This window comes from Garra rufa, chromosome 5 (assembly GCF_049309525.1).
Source record: "Garra rufa chromosome 5, GarRuf1.0, whole genome shotgun sequence".
Lineage (NCBI taxonomy): Eukaryota > Metazoa > Chordata > Actinopteri > Cypriniformes > Cyprinidae > Garra > Garra rufa.
In genome coordinates, this window is record NC_133365.1 from 11738825 (window position 1) to 11761117 (window position 22293).

A 22293-nucleotide genomic window follows, 5' to 3' on the forward strand; every position below is an offset into this window, starting at 1 on the left:
TTTCACTCTCCACCTCTCCTTTCACAAGCGCGATTTCCTTTGGTTGGAAGACAACCCTGCTCTGACAGCAAGCCGCGCCCATTGGACGTCATTGGTTCTTTATGGACAAACTGTCCATTTCCTGAGCTGGTCAGCGCAAGTTGCTTAAAGCTCATTGGCTGACACGGCTGTCAATCACATGCGCTTCCTCATTGCCGAACCCATAAGAAGTCGTATTAAAATAGCCCACGCCCTGAAGTGACAGGGGTTTTGTGTTTATATAGCGGTCGACTACAACACTTTTAAAGTACAGGTCCTTTTAAGAAAATTAGCATATTGTGATAAAGTTCATTATTTTCTGTAATGTATTGATAAACATTAGACTTTCATATAGTATTTTAGATACTATACTTTAGATTTGTTTTCTTTGCTTTATGGTTACACGTCTAAAGATTTTTCTTTATTTGTGCACAGATTAGGTGGTTCCTCATCGTAACATGCACAACTCTGACTTGACTAGAGTTCTGACATGACTTGAACTCTTAATCAGCCTGAAAATGACTCTGCATGTTTCAGTTATACTTCCGACAGTGTAGTTAAAGAAAGAAAAGTAAAGACAAATCATTCTGGAAATGTCTTTATTATACGCATTGTAATGCAGTAGTACCTTGACAATGAATGACAAGCATCAAAGGGTAAGTCTACATCAATCTGCAGTTACAACACACATATTTCACTTGTGTCCCTCCCATCTTCAATAGATATTTAACAAACTCCAATCAGAAACCAAAATTAGGGCAAGCAACTATGCATCTATAAACCAGTAAAACAAATCCATAAAAACAAAGAACATTTGTTTAAAAAAAAACAAAAACAAAGAAAAAACACATTCCTGTGCTTTAAAACCATACAGGCATTTGTTTCTGAAGATCTATTGCAGGATTAGATACAGGCTTATTAAATGATCATATAGAGATCATACAGTTATATGATGACATTTAAAGATACATTTAGGGTTTACAATATTATGAACACAAAACACAGGCAGACCTGGGTCAATTACAATTTCTAAAAGAAAGCAGACAAAAAAAATAATGTCGTCCTTGACCTTGAAGTACAAATGTTTACTGACTGAATACTTCATGTCAGCAACTGATCTGAAATGGACTGGTAACTCAAGATTCCTTATTAAACTTACAGAGACTTATGGTATATAGCCCAGGTCTGATTTCGACAGTCAGTGTCTTTTGAAATGTGATACAGCTACACCACAGAGGCCTGTGAATATCAGAGCACACTTTTACAGCCTAACTTTGGGACAAGTGCAGCCTTACATCACTTGCATTAAGCATATAGAAGGAACGAGGTTCTAAAGATGTTTCAAGGATAATAATTGACAGAAATTAACAAATGATTAAAAGCCAGCCCAGCCTTCAGAATGCACTAGCAATGGAAAATACACGCTTGTATAAATCCACGTCCAGTCAGTGTCACATTCATCACAACAGGACTAATGTGTCGCATGAATCAATCATTTTATCTTCGACCTTCGGTTTTAAGAGGAATGTCTCTAAACAAAATAAATTACAAAAACACCTAAACGATTTATTGCAAAGCCAAGGAAGCCATTGTCAAAGTTACTTTACATGTGTGACTGGAAGGATAAGATAGACTTTAAAGAAAGAATCTGTTCCACACTGACAAGTACGCTGCTCAGACTTCTAACAAATGCCTAGTCTGAAACTTGTAAGAGATCTGAAAATGGTGAAAGATTACATCCAATGTGCTAAATGGAGCATGAACTTCAGGCTTAACTGGTTTGTGCGCATCTCCAATCTTTAAGCCAAGACACCAGACTAAACAACAGAGATGGACTACAGTCTATGTGTCAAGGAAATGAAGCCTGGCATTTCCACAAGTGGCCATCTTTACCAGCTCTTAAAAACATCAATAAGTAGTAATTAGCATGCACAGAGGTCAACAGAAACAACATTTTGTATTCCTGGAATGAACAGGATTTGAAACGGGTGCAGGGAGAGCAGAGCTAGTTGTACTGTCGTGCACTTCAGAACCCCTCGTAGTCCTTCTTGTCCTTCTTCCCCTCGGCTTCGAATCCATCCGCCCCGTCGCTGTTGTCGCGACGCCTCTTGCGGTTATTCCGTACGTTGAAGCGGGAGTTCATCTGGGGCAAGGGGTCCATACCCAGAACCTTGTGAATCTGACGGAATGCCAGCAGCCTCAAGGCAAACTGTGGAGAAAGTGGACCGTCAATACATAAAATTTAAAATATTCAATTTCTCTTGATTAATGAGGCCATAAAAATGGCACGGCTCTTAAAGTAATTACTATGCATGTTACCTGAGCGCTTGACGTAATGTCCTCTCTCTGCTGCTCTTCCATGGTAGCCAGTGTATCTGTTGGATTCTTCTCACAGGGGTCTATCAATCCTGGAGCACCTGCAATACACGGAAAAGCACAAGAGCGTTACATTGAGCATCTAGATTCTCAAGTTGATTTTTTACACAAGTTTTTAGTCAATTTAAAGAGAACTCTTAGTAATTCACACAATTAACAATTTTTACATTTAATGTACTAAAACCTAATGCCTAAATCTGACTTTGGTTCTTAGGTGTATATTTTTATGCTGGCATAGTCAAAGCAACTCCTATAAAATGTGTGTTAAGATATTCTCAGAGTGCAGCATCTTACCAGACAGCAGAATGCCTGAGGAAATACATTCAAAGACTCGTCGCAGAGCATCTCCAGGGCTCATTGGTCCAGCGGCACTGCTAATGGCCTTCTCCACCAAAAGCTCCATAGCCTTAAAGTAAACACATTAACTTAATTTACAATAAACCACAAACCTAATATTGCATTTTGAGCAGTTTGCTCATAAGATAAAGACTGAAGGACGATGAAACTGTTTAAACAGGACCGGAAGTGATTTTGTTTTAAAAACACTATAGTGTCAGCTAGGGCTGTCATGATTTCTTTAATCATGTTGAGTACTCTATTTTAAAAACTCCTAGATTGCATTTTGCATGCGTCGAGTAATCGGCAAATCAAATCAAATGGAAGTGGTGCATTCCGCGGACGAGAATCAATTAAACGCATTATGCTGCGTTCACACCAAACGCGAATATGCGTCTAAATTCGCGCCTGCCGCGTCTAGTTATACGCGTGACCACTTTGTGTTCATTCGCGCGTCAAGAGCGAAATCGACGCGCGTAAAAACAAAAGTTTGAAGCGAAATTTACGCGCGTCAGAGGCGAAAGTTTCAAACCCCGTTGGCGGCCATCTTTTTACAAGATTCTGTTGTTGATCGGTCATTTATCGAGAGAGTCACCGCTCTGTATTTGCTCTGGAGAGCAGAACAGCGGCGTAGGGATCATCGTCGCCGTATTTCGGAGGCGAACCCAGTTCGGCGAGTTTAATCACTTGCTCCAGGAGCTGCGCCTGGATGACGGCCGCTTTCAGCGGTACTTCCGCCTGTCTCGCGCCCAGTTCGATGACCTGCTTTCCCGCATCGGAGCGAGGGGATTTCAGGAGCGGTGGAACTTCCCTCTGTGCGTTGGAGCAGTATATGATGACAGAATTTTCATTTTAAAAGTGAACTACTCGTTTATGTCATTCCTCTTTTGATGTATAATAATTCTATAGGTCTGTGCCATTTTTTTGTTCAGGTTATTACTGTAAAATCTGTTATTTATTTTTGTTTTGATGATAAATGGAGCCAGCCTCCAAAAGTATTTAACCTGTCCTGTGATTTCTTTATTTTCCTCACACAACACTGTCCAGACACACTAAAGTATACACACTATTATAGTTATTATTGTTCTGTTATTATAGTGTAGACACACTACACTATAATAAATGTTTCATATAATTAAGATATGGAATAAATAGCATTCAATACAAAATGAATATGTGTCATATATGTGATAAAACACTTGCTTTGTTGTGCATTAGAACCGCACTAGGCATTTAGTATTCATGTTTCATATTTGAATGAGTGACTCCGGGCGGGCCTGCCGCCACAGCATCAAGCAGGCTCCTGATTGGTTAACGCGGCGCGAATTGACGCAGAAGTTCAGATTTTTCAACTCGGGCGGCAGACGCGAATTCGCGTCAAACGCGTGATGCACAAAAAGCACAATTCGCGCGTATCGCGCCAGACGCTCAATTCGCGCCATTCGCGCGAACTAGACGCGCGAATGAGGCGAATTCGCGTCTACCGCGCCGCACTAAACGCCAATTCGCGCCGCAAGAACTCCAGACGCGCGTAAACGCGTCTTACCATTGACTTAACATTGAAATCACTCGCGCCAGACGCATATTCGCGTTGTGTGAACGCAGCATTAGACCACTTTAAAAAAAAAAAAAATACAAAAAAAATAAAATAAAAAAAACATAATGCTATTGTGAATTCACAAACACTACAATTCAATTAAATAAATATGTGATGCAGGCTTAATATATGCACTTTAATTATTGCATCTCAAAGAGGCTCTGTTCACAGTAAATGCTGCTCCGCATGAACTTATTTACAGTGAACTTAAGTACAGTGGCTGTAGCATTTCTGTGGTAAATAAAGATTAAGTGGACTTTTGAATTAAATGTTTAGACAATATTAAACAAGGATTAGAGCGCGCTATAAAGTGTAAAAACAATCTTTAGGCCGTTGGCGCTCTCTGCAGGCATTGGTTATAATACGTAATGTACATTAGCTCTGTTGTTTATAATACATTAAGTATCAAGTAAGGGTCTAATTACAATTATACGATTACTCAATTAATCATCAGAATAACTGATTACCAAAATAAACGTTTGTGACAGCGTTAAGGAAGCTATCTTAAAAGTAATTGAGCAGACATTCCCTAAAAGATTTCGAACTCAACTGTGTGTTCCGAAGCTGAACGAAGGTCATTACGGATTTGGAACGACATTAAGGAGAGTAATTAAATGACAGAATTTATTTTTGGGTGAACCAACCCTTTAAGAGGCTATCCTGATTAAAGAAGAAAGAAGCTCTTCTTGTATCACTACAAAACAACTAGCCACAGATGTTATCGAGATGGCTGCCAAATGAAGAAAAAAAAAAAAAAAAAAAGCCTTTTAAGGGAGCACAAAAATCATTCCATGAAATATAGATTATTACCAAGCAAATTATGTCAACAGCAGATCTATGCATTGTGTTAACATCAGCTAATGTGACTTAACAGCAGCTCTTTATTTTTTATACTCTATATAAAAAATGCGCAGAGCTATTGTCGTGTTAAAGTGCAGTCTCATTTGCCATCGTTCTGTGAATTTGAGAAGGCAAAAAAAGCAGATTTCATGATGGTTCGGTTGGTCATGTGGATTCGCCATGCATAAGCTACTTGGTTTGAAAGTAACCGTGTTTGCTGTGCTTCATACATCACTACAATATTGACAATCAACCTTTTTTATATTTCACAAAACTTTTTAGAAATGTGACTGCACTTTTAAGTGTCTGCTCCCCAACACTGTATAAGCATGCATCGACAGAGAAAACGTAAAAACACATGCTAATGTTCAATGACTATTTTTTTACTCACCCAGCTAGGAAAGGCAGACCAGGTGGGTACTCGCTGACAAAGGTCACGCAGTATTCGAATGACAATCACACATGACTGGAGTCCATTAGCCCTAGCCTTTAGTGCAGTGAAGTCAAGATTAGTTAATGCACAAGAGCAAAAACATACAGTCGTACAACATGGCGGAGATCAGAGAGAGGTGCAACACTACTGTTTGCAATGGAAGCTTATAATTGGTTTAATTAGAAGCCAATTGGCTTTCTTAAGCTGCCATTTCCAGCAGTATTTTACCTCGCCATTAGTACAAGAGTTCAAAGTTTGCAAGATTCACTTGGAATGGCTTCCTGTAATCTTGTAAACCCTGACCTCAGTTGTCAGATACTTCACAAACATATACTTTCATTTTACAAAAGATCAGTTTGCAAGAGTAGTTGCATAGGAACTGAAGCAGTCAAGGAAATCTGCTTTACTTTGCCTGTGTATTTGCAGAGATGGCAACACAGTAAACTAATCAGATATTCCTTTCCTCTCAATCCCTATTCCCAAGAAAAAAAAATAAAAAATCATTAACAAAATAAAGAAAAATCACAAAAAAAACAAAAACAAAGAAACGCTCAACATGAAAGCTCTTATCGATGACACTTTATGCAAAGGTATTCTGCAGCCTTATGGAATCATTTTACATGCTATGCATTTAAATCTAAGACTTATGACTAAATTACATGTATGCAAGGATGCTTAATTTTTTTTTAGGATCAGATCATGTATACAAAAACAGAATGCAAAAGAAAAATAGTTCCATAATCTCCAAATTATACACTGCATCCTTGTATCATTTTTTTCCTCCCAAAAATCAACTTTGAGGTTTAAAATTTGAAAACAAAAAGACTAAACAACTTAAATGAACAAATCAAAATGAATACATCTCATAAGGCTACAAGAAGAAAGTAAAATGATGTTCCGAACCTGGAACCACTTAGCGTGGCGTAGGGCAGCCAGAGCGTCAAGGCATTTTTGCCTGTCCAAGACGTCCGCTGGGTCTTTCACCATACTCGAGGTTACATCTAAAAATGGATCGAATTGTCAAATGGAGGTGAGGAATGGGTGTTTGACCAGGTCAGAGAGACTGCCAAGAACACATTGCCACACATACCAGTCTGTTCCTTATCACTTCTTTCAAAATGTAAAAACCTGTATATGCATCTCACATTTCACCCCATATGCAGAATCTCTCAGATCTTTTCAACAACATTATGGATCAGCTACACTTAGTGCACTTCTATTTAATCTGTGGTATAGTGCGGATAGAAACAGGATAGGGACGAATGAGTCCTAAGTTAAAAAAAAAAAAAAAAAAAAAAATGAAGGCCTTTGTCAGGGATACAAGACAAAAAAAAAAAAAAAAAAAACAACATTGAAAATGTGGCATTGTGATGTACGATTTCATAATTGAAGTTGGAAATGCACTCATGATTTTTTTGGTACTCTGCATATAGTGAACATGACAATTATAATAATGACTAATTTCTTTTGATTAAGACTATTACATTATTGCTCTGCAATCCACCATTTGAAATGGCTGGGAATACGACGATATGATTTTCCAATGCTATAAGCCAGCGGACTAGCTTAGAAGTCACAATCCGTAATTGCTACTGCTGGCAGAGGCACTAAAAATAAAAAGCTATTTTTTGTAATTCCACATCAGATCACAGGTTTTCAAAACACAAACTGTGGCATTTTGCCAATTATGGATAACCTTCTTGTCTTACAGTAGAAAAAAAAAAAAATCTTTAAAACTCCAGAAACAGTAGCTCTAGTTTTCTAGTATTTGTGACACTGTACCACAAAACGAGCCATAAAGGTAATTTTTTTAAAATTGAGATTTATACATCACCTGAAAGCTGCATAAATAAACTATTAATGTGTGGTTTGTTAGAATAGGATATTTGGTCGAGATACAGCTATTTGAAAAAAAATTTGAAATCTGAGGGTGCAAAAATATCAAAATATTAAGAAAATCGCCTTTAAAGTTGTCCAAATGAAGTTCTTAGCAATGCATATTACTAATTAAACATGAAGTTGATATTTATGGTAGGACATTTACAAAATATCTTAATGGAACATAATCTTTATCCTAATGATATTCGGCATAAAAGAAAAATCTATAATTTTGACCCATACAATGCATCTTTGGCCATCTCTACAAACATACCAGTGCTACTGAAGACTGGTTTTGTGGTCCAGGGTCACCTTTAATATTTTGGATATGTGGAATTTTAAGGCACAAATCTAATTTTATTATTTTTTTAAAGTTACAATTCCTGTGCTTCTCGCTTAACCAGCTGACTTAGCATTTAAGGCTAAAGTTCTTTTCTTTTGCTTGAGGCAAAAACAAATTGTGGATTCCAGTGTCTACGTAAGTGAAATCTGAGGTAATAAATCTTATGAGAAATACTTTGAGGATTTCTTTGAAACACAAAGTAGTCACTGTACTGATCCAGAAACATTGGAAAGATAATGATGGGCTGCAAATGGTACCAGATGTGTAAATCATAATGATGTAAAACAGGGATATCAAGGGAGATGTGCAATGTTTACAGCTGAATGCGTATTTATAGTGACCTGCTACAGTAGCATGGCAATGGTAGGTGTGGCAAAGTGTTTGAAGGTATTCAGGAGGGGGACCTTGGTCAAAAATCCTTCCGGAGCTGGTAGACGTAGCCTCAGATGGGAGACAATTTGCTGAAAATGCAAGGAGGCTTTGGGCTGGACTTGAAAAGCTTTGGATACATGAAGGCAGCAATGCGTGCTGGCAAGAAAACTATGAAGCTCCCAGCAAGAGGATTAGGACATCACTGCATGCATACCTGTCATGATCGGGTTTGGAGAACCCCCATATCTCAATGTATACTGAAGGCTGTAAACCCCAGGTCCAACCAAAGATTCCTCTATCAAAGCCTTCCTCCCAAAAGCTGACTCATACTCCCCTAAGGAGCCAAACAGAAATGGTGGCATGGCTGCAAAGCCTGCATTTAAGACTCCACCATTTCAGCCACTTCTTACCAACTAAAACTCTTTGTTGTAAAGATATGAAAAGACAGGTTATTGATACGGTTACTGTAATGTGGCATTTTGTTCTTGCTTAATGCATTTTTACATCTTAAAAGTACTTTGAATGCCAATTTTCAACATTTGTCAATTTCTATTCGATTGCTTCTCTCAGGGGAGCACTTTCATTTTGGAACAGGGGACCTCAGAATGGTGAACCTTCTCACCACCAGACAAAAATAAGATTTGTTTCCTGTGGGGACATGGTAGGCATTCCAACTACTCCCAAGGTCTCAAACCCAAGTCAACCATTTAGGAACTAAATTAGAAATTAAGGTTTTTTTGTGCACAGAATAATACCCATGACCCCCTGGGAAAGAATAAAATCATTTGGTTCTGCATAGGACACGATCCCCTTGAACACAGGAAACAAAAATGAATCTTACCCGGGACTAACTAGACTTACACAATGCAAACACTTATCATGCTTGTTTTGGGGAGAGCTTCAAGAGCACTGGAGAAGTGTTACAAAGAGAAGACCCGGAGCACCACTGCTGGCATCGGAAATGGTTTGATAAAACCTGGTAGCGTTAAACCCGGTTCTAAAGCAACTCAAAGCCACTTGAACTGGCTTCAACCCTTTCACAGTGTGAACACATTGGAGACTTCATATAAAATAAATTACAGTATAAATAATGATATAAAGAGGCACTTTACCTCAGTGGTATAACTTCTCATTTCTCATTTCCTATGTACGGCCAAGCTTAAGCACATACCAGGTTTAATGTATACTTTTTTTTTTTTTTTTTTAAATCAAATTTTCTCAAATTAAAATCAAGTCAAAAGGTGCAAACAATTCTACCAGCATTAACATCTAACACCATATCCGCAGTGCCAACAGATGGGCTCTTTAGGTTGTCAAAAACAGCATAAAATATTAATCTGATAGGCAGTCGGTTAATGTAAGCAACGTCTTTTCCAACCTCCATCCCGGGTGTTTTCCTCTCGGATGACGGGCGAGGTGAGGGTGATGGTCACCTGCATCTTGGGCTCAGCAGAGGAGGTAAGAATAATGGCAGCCTCTTGGACAGAGCCTTTTACCTCATATTTCTCCGGAGTTACAATCTGACAAACACATGGGTTAGCAGAAAATTACAACCATCTACTTAAGATTTGCCAAAGTGTGCAGTTATTTTACACCCAGTAAAGCAGTGGCGTCCAATCCTGTTCCTGAAGAGCCAATGTCTTGGTGAGTTTAGCTCCAACCTGCCCAAACACACCTGTCTGGAAGTTTGCAATCATCCTGAAGACATTGACCTGCCGGTTCAGCTGGCTCAGGTGTTTTATTAGGATTGGAACTTTACGAAACAGCAGTCTTCCAAAAGCAGGATTGGACACCACCACTGTAAAGCTTTTTTTTTTTTTAAAAGTTGCAAATAAAATTTAGTAGTGCAGTTTGCACTGCATTGAGTCGGTACCGTAAGCTGTTTAGGGAGATGTTCCACAATGCGCGTCATCAGATTCTTGGTCGGCTTCTCAGAGCAAAGGAGGACCAGGTTGACATTTTTGTCTCCTCGCAGAAGCAGCCCTTTGGCGAGAACTCCTACCCGCATCACTCCCTTCAGCACTCTGCAATGCACAAGAGGTCATGTTTTGCTTTGCCCTCTTCTTTCTCTCTGCTATTAAAAACATTAAGAGCACTCTTTTCCCACCTGTCTTTGGGAGGCTCTTTCTTTTCTTTGTCCTCCTCTTTGCCCTTTGCATCTGCATCTTGGTCTGTGATGATGTCAGAGACGAGCTTAAGTGCTCGCTCAGTGATTGATACGATCTTCTGGATGGCCTGGAGCTCATCCTCAGAAGGGTAAATAGCTGCATGTTTGGTCATCACATAACGATCATCTGAGGAATCAGGGCGACGTGGAGGCTGCAACAAAAATATGATGTTATGAACCAGTTGTGGTAATTTCAGTAGTAATCTGACAATTCTCAAAACAAATTCTAATTAAAAAAAAAAAAAAAAAAAAAAAAAAAAAAAAAAGAAATATATAAGTAAACGCACTCTTTGTGCCATTATACAGCATATGCAACATACAGCAATATGTAAAGCACCCAAACATCCTGCTGTTGAATTTAATTTTAATTAACTTGTCAACCTCCTAAAAGCCTTTACTAATAACTAAAATAATAAATTATAATAATCTCCTCTACTTGCAGCAAAATAGTTAAAGGAGAAGTTTACTTCCAGAACAACAATTTACAGATAATTTACTTACCCCCATTTTATCCAAGATGTTCATGGCCTTCTTTCGTCAGTCGTAAAGAAATTGTTTTTTGAGGAAAACATTTCAGGATTTCTCTCCATATAGTGGACTTCTATGGTGCCCACGAGTTTGAACTTCCAAAATGCAGTTTTAATGCAGCCTCAAAGGGCTCTAAATGACCCTAGCCGAGGAAGAAGGGTCTTATCTAGCGAAATGATCTATTTTCAAAAATAAATTTGACAATTTATATGCTTTTTAACCTCAAATGCTCATCTTTTCTAGCTCTGTGTGAACTCTGTGTATTCTGGTTCAAGACAGTTAGGGTAGGTCGAAAAACTCCCATCTCATTTTCTTCTCCAACTTCAACATCGCCCTACATCGCTGTTTTACCTTTTTTTTGTAAAGGGCGTTTGATCATCTTTGCATGTTCACCTTGTAAACACTGGGTCGGTACTTCTGCAGTGATGTAGGGCGATTTTGAACCCTAATGGTCTTGAACCAGAATACACAGAGTTCACACAGAGCATTTGAGGTTAAAAAGCATATAAATTGTCAAATTTATTTTTGAAAATAGATCATTTCGCTAGAGAAGATCCTTCTTCCTCGTCTGGGATTGTTTAGAGCCCTTTGAAGCTGCATTTTGGAAATTCAAACTCGCGGGCACCACAGTAGTCCACTATATGGAGAGGAATCCTGAAATGTTTTCCTCAAAAAACAATTTCTTTACAAATGAAGAAAGAAAGACATTAACATCTTGGATGACCAAGTGGTGAGTACATTTTCTGTAAATTTTTGTTCTGGAAGTCTCTTATGCTCACAAAGTCTGATCAAAAACATTAAAAACTGCAATGTTGTGAAAAAGTATCACAAAAACGAATGACCTTTTCGGTTTTAATACATTCTAAAATCTATTCCTGTAAATGGCAAAGGTGAATTTTCAGCAGCCATTATTTCAGTCTTTAGTGTCACAAGATTACTTAAAATCATTCTAATATGCTGATTTGGGTGCTCAATCTTATCAGTGTTAAAAACCGTTTTGCTTCTAAATATTATTGTGGAAATTGTGATAATTTTAATAGAAACTGAATTAATATTTAAACACAAACCACATATTCTGGCAAATTCAGCAGTGTTTTCCTCAGTAGTAATTCTCAGGACTTACCACTGGTCCTTGTGGTTGAGGAATGGGCATCCCAGGCCTCACTCCAAGAAGACCAGGAGGTCCAGGTGGACCCTGTGGATAACCGCCATCAGGCATTCTGCGCCTTTCATCCCAGTGGTGCTGCTCTTCCTCCATGCGTCGCCAATACATGTCCTCTTCATAGCGCCTGAGATCAATTACAACATTTAGGACCTCAAAATGCTCATGTTAAGATACTGACATACTGGATGAAGGGAAAAAAAGGATCACACCTCATCTCCATCCTCCAGCGCTCCTCCTCTTCGCGTCTTCTCCAATACTCTTCCTTCTGCATCTGCTTCCTCATCTTTTCCTCTTGGATCTTCCTGGCTCGGATGCTAGGTTTCACTTCCACCTGGAGATCTGGGTTCACCTTTTTCTACAATGGTGGAAAATAAAATCAGCTACACAAAGATTTCCATTTCTGCATTTATCACAAAAGCAAACAACACCCTACTAACCTTGTACTGCAGTCGATGTCGCCTGCCTTTCAAATGCATTTCTTTGGCATTCGGGTCATTGAAACTGCATTCACACAGCTTGCAGTGGAACCGGATAACCTTTCCTTCATCATTCCTTACCTAAAAACAAAAAACACATTTTATTGTTTACACCTGGCTACACAACTTGAAAATGACTTTTTCTTATAGCGCCTTCTGATACCTCTTCAACATAGTCATGTCCGACAGGCTGAACATCACTTTGCAGGGCTGCAAGTGCAGATTGAGGTGACAGAGGATCAGACATGTCATTCTTTAGGTCTGATGCTGGTGCAGATGCAGCAGACTGTGCGGTTTTAGCTGCCTCAGTCTTGGACTCATCATTTTTAGAAGCGGTGGTCTGTAACTTGTTTCCACCTGTTTTGGTCATAAACAGAACACAGCATTTGTTTTGATACTATTATATGGTATATTACATTGTACCTTAAATAACGAAATGTGACCCTGGAACACAAAACCGGTCTTAAGTAGCAATAGCCAAAAATACATTGTATGGGTCAAAATTATCAATTTTTCTTTTATGCCAAAAATCATTAGGATCATGCTCCATGAAGATATTTTGTGCATTTCCTACCATAAATCAAAACTTAATTTCTGATTAGTAATATGCATTGCTAAGAACTTTATTTGGACAACTTTATAGGCAATTTCTCAATATTTTGATTTTATTGCACCCTCAGATTCCAGATTTTCAAATAGCATCTCAGCCACATATTGTAATATCCTAACAAACCATACATCAATGGAAAGCGTATTTATTCAGCTTTCAGAAGGCTTATAAATCTCAGTTTTAAAAATGATAATAATTTAACCCTTATGACTGGTTTTGTGGTCCAGGGTCACAAATACAACCATTCTATATGATCTGTTCAAAAGCTAATAACATTGATTCATCAAAACATACCAACAAAGTTGATCTTGGGTGTGTTGACCTTCTTGACAGAGGTGCTGTTGCCCGAGACACTGTTAAGTACCGGGCTCTTGCCCTGTCCAGCAGAACCTGCCATACTGCCAGATTTTAAGTAAGAGGCAGAAGCAGAGAGGTTGGACGATGTGCTTGTGGAGCTATTGATGTTGGAGCTGGCAGTTTTATTAGGAGCAGCTGTACTGGAGGTGGATGATTGGGAAACAACACTGGGCTCTGTGGAAGGTATCGGCTTCCCTAATTTGGTATGCAATTTCACAACCTGTAGAAATGATTCCATTAGATGCTAGGCACATATAATCATCAATATCCCATCCACTGCTGTGAACATTACATTTTGACTTATTACAACTTGGCATTACATAACCAAGCGCATCTACTGATGCAGCATCCATTCCCCTTCAAACAACTTTCCACTGCATATTGTAACAGATACAGTCCCTTAGAGGCTCTCTACAACGGAGAGCCAGAATCATACGCATTCAAAAATAGTGCTGCCAAAAAACAGGCTGAAAGCAGATTATTATGTGCCGAGATCAGAGTGTGAGTCATGTACCTTCTGGTGTTTGGCTCCTCTGATGTGCGCGGCGTAGGCATCAGCTCCAGTACAGGAGACGTCACAGAGCTCACAGCGGAGCTGATTCTGTGTGCCGCGGGTGGAGCTCCCGCCTCCACTGCTGCTACTGCTGCTCTGTGACAGTTTCAGTGCGGCTTCCTTCTTTTTGTGCTTCTGACCCTCCAGATGCTCCTTATAGGTCTGGAAGCAGGTGATTAGACATAAGTGCCAAAATTTATGTGTATTAGGAAAACAGTAGTAACACTTGACACACAAAGAACAGCAATAAATGCATTATAATAAAATACCTGGGGCCCAGCACAGCTGATCTTGCAGACATCGCAGTAGTGTATCTGTGGTGGTTTAGGGGGCTGTTTAGGTTTGAGTGTTTTGTTCTGCAAGGGGGTTTTCTTTGTAAAAGTGCTGCCAGTCCATGCGGCAGTGGCTGCTGCGGCGACGGCCGCTTGTTTCTGCTGCTGTTGCTGCTGCTGATAGTAGGAGGAGGCAGCCGAATACACTGCAGCTTCATAGCCAGAGTATGATGTTCCTGAATATACAGAGAGGAGCAATTATTGGCCACGGCAGAGACTGAGATTGACAGGATTGCACTGTAAATCTATAAGCCTAGTTCATGCAGATCAATTGGTAGGGCATGACACTAGCAATGCCAAGCTCATTGGTTTAGTTCAGTATTACTACATGTCACTTGCATTGTTCAATTTTAGAGATGTTACGATATTAAAATCTCATGATATGATAACACGATATAAAGTACACAATACGATAGTGTTATTTAAAAAAAAAAAAAAAAAAAAAAAAAAAAAAAAAAGAATTTTGTACATTAAGTTATATTCATCTACCTAATGCACTTTAAGAGGTTAAAATTAAGAACTTCAACCCATGTTCTTAAGAAAACTTAAAGTCAGTGAATTGACTTGTACCTAAACTTTAAAGGGGACTCAACCCTCTTTTTATTTGTGGTATACTGTCTCAGTTGAAATTACATTCATACTGGTGTTTTAGGAAGCTAAACCAATTTGAATATTAGAATAACAAATTTTACATTATTGTTAATCCTATGACAATATTAGCCATATATTGTAAAACAATTGCACTGTAAAATAAATAATTTATATTTCATAGGTATATTTTTTGCTTTGCGCTTCAGTAGGGAAATTACAATGCTTCTTTCCTAATTTCTACACTTGAAAGATACATTTTGAATTTGGACTGCAGTAACGTTACTCATTTAAACCGCTAGCTATCAGCAATTCATACTGCACTTTCAAGCTTTTATTTTAACGGAAACAGCAGTAGAGTTTTTTTTTTTTTTTATAAACGGAAAACTCCAGCTTCAGACAGTTTTGCTATCTCGATACCACAATATTTATAATACCGTTACATCCCTGTTCAAATAAACTTTTCAACGATCTTTAAACAGCTTCCAGTGTCTTCAGGGCTCGGTGTGCATTTCATGATATCAGATCAGCGTTTTAAGAATTCAACAGAGTAAATCCGCAAACATTTTGAAATCGATTGGTGATGTTCTTACCAGAGTATGTGACTGCATTGGTGCTGTAGGTGGGACTCTGAGAGTATGACGGGACTACAGAGGCAGCCGCCGCGGCTGCAACTGGCTGTACAGCAGAGGACACTGGGTAAATGGAGAAGGTTGAGGTGGCAGGTCTAGGGGTGGCTGGCTTTATGGCTGTAACCTGACGCGTTTGCTGGGTCTGGGTGTATGGAGTGGCGCCCTGGCTGTATCCAGTTTTAGGTGCTAATGGGAGGAGTAAGTTGTACAGAACATTTTACAATACAGATCATTTAAAGGGTGAGCTAAAGTGGATTTATTGATTTAATTCTGTGCCCCCAGAAAGTACTTAAGGATAAAAAAAAAAAAAAAAGTATTAATTTAAGAATTAAAAAAAAAAAAAAAAAAAAAAAAAAAAAAAGCATTAATTCAAGTGCTAATACTTTTAACATTTGTGACCCTGGACCACAAAACCAGTCTTGAGTAGCACGGGTACATTTGTAGCAATAGCCAAAAATACACTGTATGGGTCAAACTTATCGATTTGCCAAAAATCATTAGGACATAAAGTAAAGATCATGTTCCATGAAGATATTTTGTACATTCCCTACCTTAAATATCAAAACTTAATTTTTGATTAGTAATATGCATTGCTAAGAACTTCATTTGGACATCTTTAAAGACAATTTTTTTGCACCCTCAGACTACAGATTTTCAAATAGTTGCATCTCAGCCAAATATTGTTCTATCCTAACAAGCCATACCTATATATTTTATCACTGGTTTTGTGGTCCAGGGTCAAATTTGGTAATAAGCAACACTATATAATTGTACAAAGAGAAAAACATAACTATGAAAATTGATCATTTAATGCCCAATATTTCTTCCCATTTAAATAGCAAGATGTGTTAAGCATACCTGTCTGATAGTAGGATTCGGCCACAGTGGGTTGTGGCTGGGCCGCTGCAGCAGCTGCCACAGCCGGTGTAGCCACAGGTTGCTGGTAGTATTGTTTACTGTCATACGCTACAGCTGGAGCTGTGGACCGCACATATGAATAGGAGTCCTGCAACAGAAACAGAGGGCTAGTGTCTTCTTTACCAACAGAACATGGATCTGACTTTCTTAAAATTAAGTATGCATTTCAAAAACAACACCTAGACAAGTTTGAGGTCAACAAGATTTCATAATGTTTTCGAAAACAGTCTTTAGTGCATACCATAGCTGCATTTATATGATCAAAATATATTAAACACAGTTAAAATATTAAATTTATTAATTTATAAAATTCTGTAGAATGGCCCATACATGTCATTTGGGTCAATTTTGATTTAATGCATCCTTGCTGACTACAAAAATCTTACTGACCCCCAAGCTTTTGAATAGTAGTGTATGAGAATGACTCAAGTTGTTGTAAATGGCAAGTTTGCTCCTTTCCTTTACCTGGTAGTTTTGTGAGGTAACTGGAGGTGGTGGTGGGGGTACCTCCGGCTGTCTCTGTGCATACCCGTAATCCGTGGCAGCGTGGGTGGGCTGGTATCCTCCATAAGCGCCAGCAGTAGCTGCTGCTGCTACAGCGACTGGTGCAGGCCTGGCAACAGCAACCGTGGCGGCTGTAGGGGCGTAGGCTGCTGCCACCGTGTGTGCCGCCACAGGTGCTTGATGCACAGTATAGCTGGCCACAGTAGTGGGGTGGGTGTATGCCACCCCAGCGGTGGGCTGCTGACTGCAGAGGAGAGGACGACAGGCTTAGATGACAACACTGACAGCTACCCTTGCTCATTGTGCTGACCTGAAGCATTTGCATTGCATGGTATTAGTGGTTTATAGGGACTGTCCATAGGGATGGTTTTTTTTTTTTTTTTTTTTAACTGTACAAACAGTATTTATCACCATACCCCTAAACCTACCACTCACAAAATAAATGTGCATTTTTAGATTTTCCAAAAAAAAAAAAAAATTAAGAATAAACAAACACACGCGTTTTTTTTTATTTATTTTTTTAAGCCTTCTGGATTACAGGGACATAGGCAGTGTATTTACAAACCACCTTCACACTGTAATACCTCTGTCATACCCATGTCATTATACAAATGTGTGTCCACAAACCACCAAAACCAGTGCACAAACACCAAATACACACCTATCATTCAGAACTAACTGACAAAGGCAAAAAGGTTAGCATAGGGCTGGACAATAATTCGATATCAATATATATCGCGACAGAATTTTTCTCAATAACGGTGATACGATTTTTAAACCCATTTCCGATATACATTTGCATATATATATATATATATATATATATATATATATATATCTCAGAGGTTGCGTTAGACTTAAACATTGTCCGTCATTTTGATGGACAGGGTCGTAAAAATTCCGTCATAATCTATTATTACACGTCATTTTAATTTTCATATTTTAATTATAATAACACATTTAATTGCTTTTATTTGTTCACATTTTCATTTTTAATCATGAACCTACAGGGCGAGCATACTGTATAGGTTTATGCACTCATTTATGAAGAGAACAGATGAATCTCAGTGGATCTGGCTGTTTTCAGTTCACGAATTAACAGTAGCGCGAATATCTAATAAATCACAATAAAGCGATTAAGCTCTGTGCCTTCTTTCAATATGAAAAAGTCTCAGATTTCAAATTCTGTCTATTTCATCAGGAAATTCAAGCACTAAATACCGTTTTGGCGCTCTTTAATGTGGCATGATAGATGGCTGTAGTTTAAACTGGGTGCTCGCATACGTGCGTATCAAATGCATAGCAAAAGATTCGTTGTGACAGTTTTGTTTTTGTTCTGTATCCAGTGCTCTGCTGCCACAATGGAGTGCGCTCGCCACCAACTGGACAGGGGTGGGAATTACAGTTACAATTTACAACAGATCACCCGCAGTGTATCTGTCAAAATGACGGACAGCCTTCAGATTTTTCCGTCACTGATTAAAAAAATCCGTCAATGACGGACAAGTTTCGGTTAACGCGACCTCTGATATATATATAATTTTATACATTAGCATTTGTCACTGAATGACGTTCAGTGCTCAGCCGTCAGAAAGAGCAGAAAGAGAATTGCGTGATGACGTACATCAGAGACACGCTGCTAGCGCTCAGCAGCAATAGTTTCTTTTTTTAAATGAATGTGTCTAAAAAGGAAAACTTTACTGTATTCAGAAAAGTTATGTCATTTATTTAATTTTTACTATAATTCCTTATAAAGTAATTCATGACCACTGCGCTATTTTGTGTCCAAATGTTACCAGGAAAATGCGGAAAACAGCACCTCCTTCTGGAAGAGGATTAATAATTAGTTGGCCTAGTGGCATAATTTGTACTATGATTTCTTTCCCCCTTTTTAAGCGATTTTATAGGGAATTAATTTAGTCTTTAGTCAAGACATATTTGTATAGATTATTCACAGTTCTCTCAATTAAATAAGCCTGTTCTAGTTTAAATGGAAATATATTATTGGTAATAAGCTGAGTCTGAGAGTTTTATTTATTTGATAGTTTTTCACATTTGTTTGTAAAGGCTAAATACTAATAAAAAGTGAACCTTATTTTTTTAGTTTTGTTTTTATTAAAAAAAAAAAAAAAAAAAAAAATATATATATATATATATATATATATATATATATATAATTTTAATGGGAGGAGCCTGGAGGTATTTTAGCAAATTCAGTTTGCAGACATTTGTAGGTACAGACATCCATTGTGTGTGTCCTCGGCAATTTTTTCCTGAGGCTTTTTAATATTGTCCATATCATTATGAGAATTATATTGTATCGACCGAAATTAAGAAATATATCGTGATATAAATTTTAGCCATATCGTCCAGCCCTAGGTTAGCATTTTTAACAAAAAAAAAAAAAAAAAAAGTGCTAATCCATCAACTACACAAACAAATTGCTCATTTTTAGATGCTGAGAAGTCTGATGCAGTCTGATTAAACTGAAAGAGATGACGATTTTCTAGATTATTGCACAGTAATGTAATTTTAAGATGTTCATGTTAACATCTAACTCATGCCGAAACAGATTATCTTGGAGATACATTCATAATAGTCTTTCCCGATTGGTGGACTTTATGCCTCAAATCCATTGGCTTGACTGGGACAATACATGCAGAGCAAGAAAATCAAATCAGTTACGGATTAAATGATTTAGTGCGGCAATTTCTTGATAAGAGGCAGACAAAACATACAAATACTAATTCTCTCTAATTCTAATCGTCCATCGGTCTAAAAGCATCACAACCATTTTGAGCTTCAACCAACCACCTAAAACCATCTATCTAAAAGGTAAACTTTAAAGGGACAGTTCACCAAAAAATTAACATTTTGTCATTCATTACTTAGTCATGTCGTTCCAAACCCGTTAGACCTTTGTTCGTCTTTGGAACACAAATTAAAATATTATTGATGAAAACCTTCCATAGAGAGCTAGGGTTCCTACCAAATTCAAGGTCCAGAAAGGTACAAAGAAAGTCGACAAAATAGTCCATGTGACATCAGTGTTCAACTCTAATTTAATGACATTACAAGAATTTACCTTTCTGGACCTTGAATGCATCAGTTGCTTTGCTGTTTATGTAGGGACAGAAAGCTTTCAGACTTCAAAAATATCTTAATTTGTGTTCCAAAGAGGAAAAAGGTCTTACAGGTTTGAAACAACATTAGTGTGAGTAATTAATTACAAAATTTTCCATTTTTGGGTGAACTACTCCTTTAAGAAACTGGGCCAACATCAGTCTAGCTGAGATAACTTGAATCAACTACTACGATCCACCCATGTATAAAATGTAAACGCTTTCAAATTTTCAAACCATCAAGCTAAATGTAATGCTGACACCTGTCAGAAATAGCAAACAATAAACTAATGGAAAAAAACTGCTCAGAAATATGATCCAGCTTAGAAGGAACTTCACATCACCTCTGTTTTGACAAATGGAGGCTTGTTCTTTCACTACATGGCACACAAAGCCAAAATAAGAACATTAGGATTACTCTAAAACAACTTAAGAACTAAAAAACGTCAACCTAGACCAAATAAACCTTTGAAAAGCGTATCAGTAGTGACGTTCAAGGAGTCCTTGAAGGCGTCCGTGAAGACATCGCCCTTCCCCACACACACACACACACACACACATTTGTCAATTATTCAGCTGAAATTAAAACCAGTAATTTTAAACGAAGGATAAAGTGTCAATTTTGATTTTAGAATTGTGTTGGGCGACCATTGTACATTCGCTTTTTAGCGTTTCCGTCTTAAAAACACTTGAGTGTAAAGAAAATCGTTGAGCTGTACGCTCATGCGCAGAAGCGCTCTAGTGCAGAACTGGAGGAGAGATGACAGCTGCAGTCTGATCGCGCTGTTGGATTATTTCGGCTGCACTGGCTAAATTCAGTTTATTCAAACACATGAATACAGAATGAGTTCACAACAGTGATAATATATAACAAAAAACGTCCCGTGTTTCGGATGAAAACGGATAAACCCACAGAGACAAGCGTCGTGTCTGTTTACGAGGCAACCCGCTCTGATATTAACATAAACAGCGTTTAGTAAACCTAGACCATTAGTTACAAACCGAAATGTTAAATGTATAACTACACAGATTTATAAATATCAAAACACCCATTTATTTTAAACTACGTTCAAAACGGGATTAAACTATGCACATGTGCTTCACCACGGAAGGCGTTTATATAAATATCAATTTATTAAAAATGTATAGTGATAAAGCGAACTCTTATTTGCGTTTATCCAAATATTTCATAATTTTAATTTTCGTAAGATGCCCGCCTAAAACACTAGGATAAACTGAAGTGTCAATATCTCTCCGTAGCAAAATAAAATTTAACGTTACATAAAAACATATACGCACTCTATATAAACATTCGCATTTAAAATAGCATGTAATAACGCATAATTTCCTCTCCAGCCGTTCATCTTAAGGTTAAAACATAGTCAATCGCCTCCATCCCCTACCCCTACCCCCACCCGGACGCAGCAACAAAGGCAGAGGGGCCAAATCCCACCATTACTGTAACGTTACAACCACCATAACCGCAGTCCCCATTAAACATCTCGGCCCTTACCTGTACTGGGCCGCAGCACCGTGGGTAAATCCAAAGTAGTTGCCGGTGGCCATTTTGACATCTTCACCGAGCCGGCTGGGCACTGAAAAAAAGGACAGATTCATGGAGGGTTAGCGACTGTGTGCAATGGCAACCATGATGAATATCCGTTGAATGCAGTGGAAGAAAACACGCAGGAGACTACGACGAAATAAACCCTAACGATCCCCACACACCCATAACATGATCTTAATCACATCCTCTCTTGTTTAAGTCGCGTCTGATGTCTCGATGTGTTTTTATAAACCCAATTTTACTCACCATAGGTGAAGGAAACTACTGGACATATGGGAATCATTGGTTTCCTATTCTCTTACGAACTCTGACTCGTAACCCTGCCTTTTTATATGAGAAGGTCGTACCAGGATATAGCGCTTACCGCACATGCGCGTTTGAACGTTGCGAAAGATGGGAGGTGTAGTTTTTCTTAAAACCATTTCAAGGTCGCCGGGTACAGCTTTTAATCCAAAACACACAACAAAGATCATTTTGTGCATGTTGTATGACATGTAACACATACACCTACGCTTGAAACAAACTCTGAAATAATTAATATGCTGAGTAAATTTAAATTCGTTAACCATAATGTATTCATT

At 38.3% G+C, this 22293-nt stretch overlaps 1 protein-coding gene across 2 annotated transcripts; it reads right to left on the reverse strand.

The window, feature by feature from the left end:
- Positions 1-600: 600 nt before the first annotated feature.
- On the reverse strand, positions 601-22070 carry zfr (zinc finger RNA binding protein). Of its 2 annotated transcripts, XM_073839560.1 has the most exons (20): positions 21959-22070; positions 21659-21740; positions 16985-17267; positions 16460-16607; positions 15563-15787; positions 14319-14557; positions 14011-14211; positions 13434-13716; positions 12693-12886; positions 12491-12610; positions 12263-12408; positions 12012-12177; positions 10301-10512; positions 10067-10217; positions 9572-9713; positions 6504-6601; positions 5559-5654; positions 2689-2800; positions 2338-2435; positions 601-2227 (listed from the first exon to the last, which is right to left on the reverse strand). In XM_073839560.1, exons 1-20 carry the CDS (start codon positions 21993-21995, stop codon positions 2045-2047), a joined length of 3216 nt encoding a protein of 1071 aa, XP_073695661.1. In that variant the 5' UTR covers positions 21996-22070; the 3' UTR covers positions 601-2044. The 2 variants fall into 2 exon arrangements, 1 of the variants encoding a protein (XP_073695661.1); XR_012355569.1 differs by lacking the exons at positions 601-2227; positions 2338-2435; positions 6504-6601 and having other exon boundaries at positions 2768-2800.
- Positions 22071-22293: the final 223 nt, after the last annotated feature.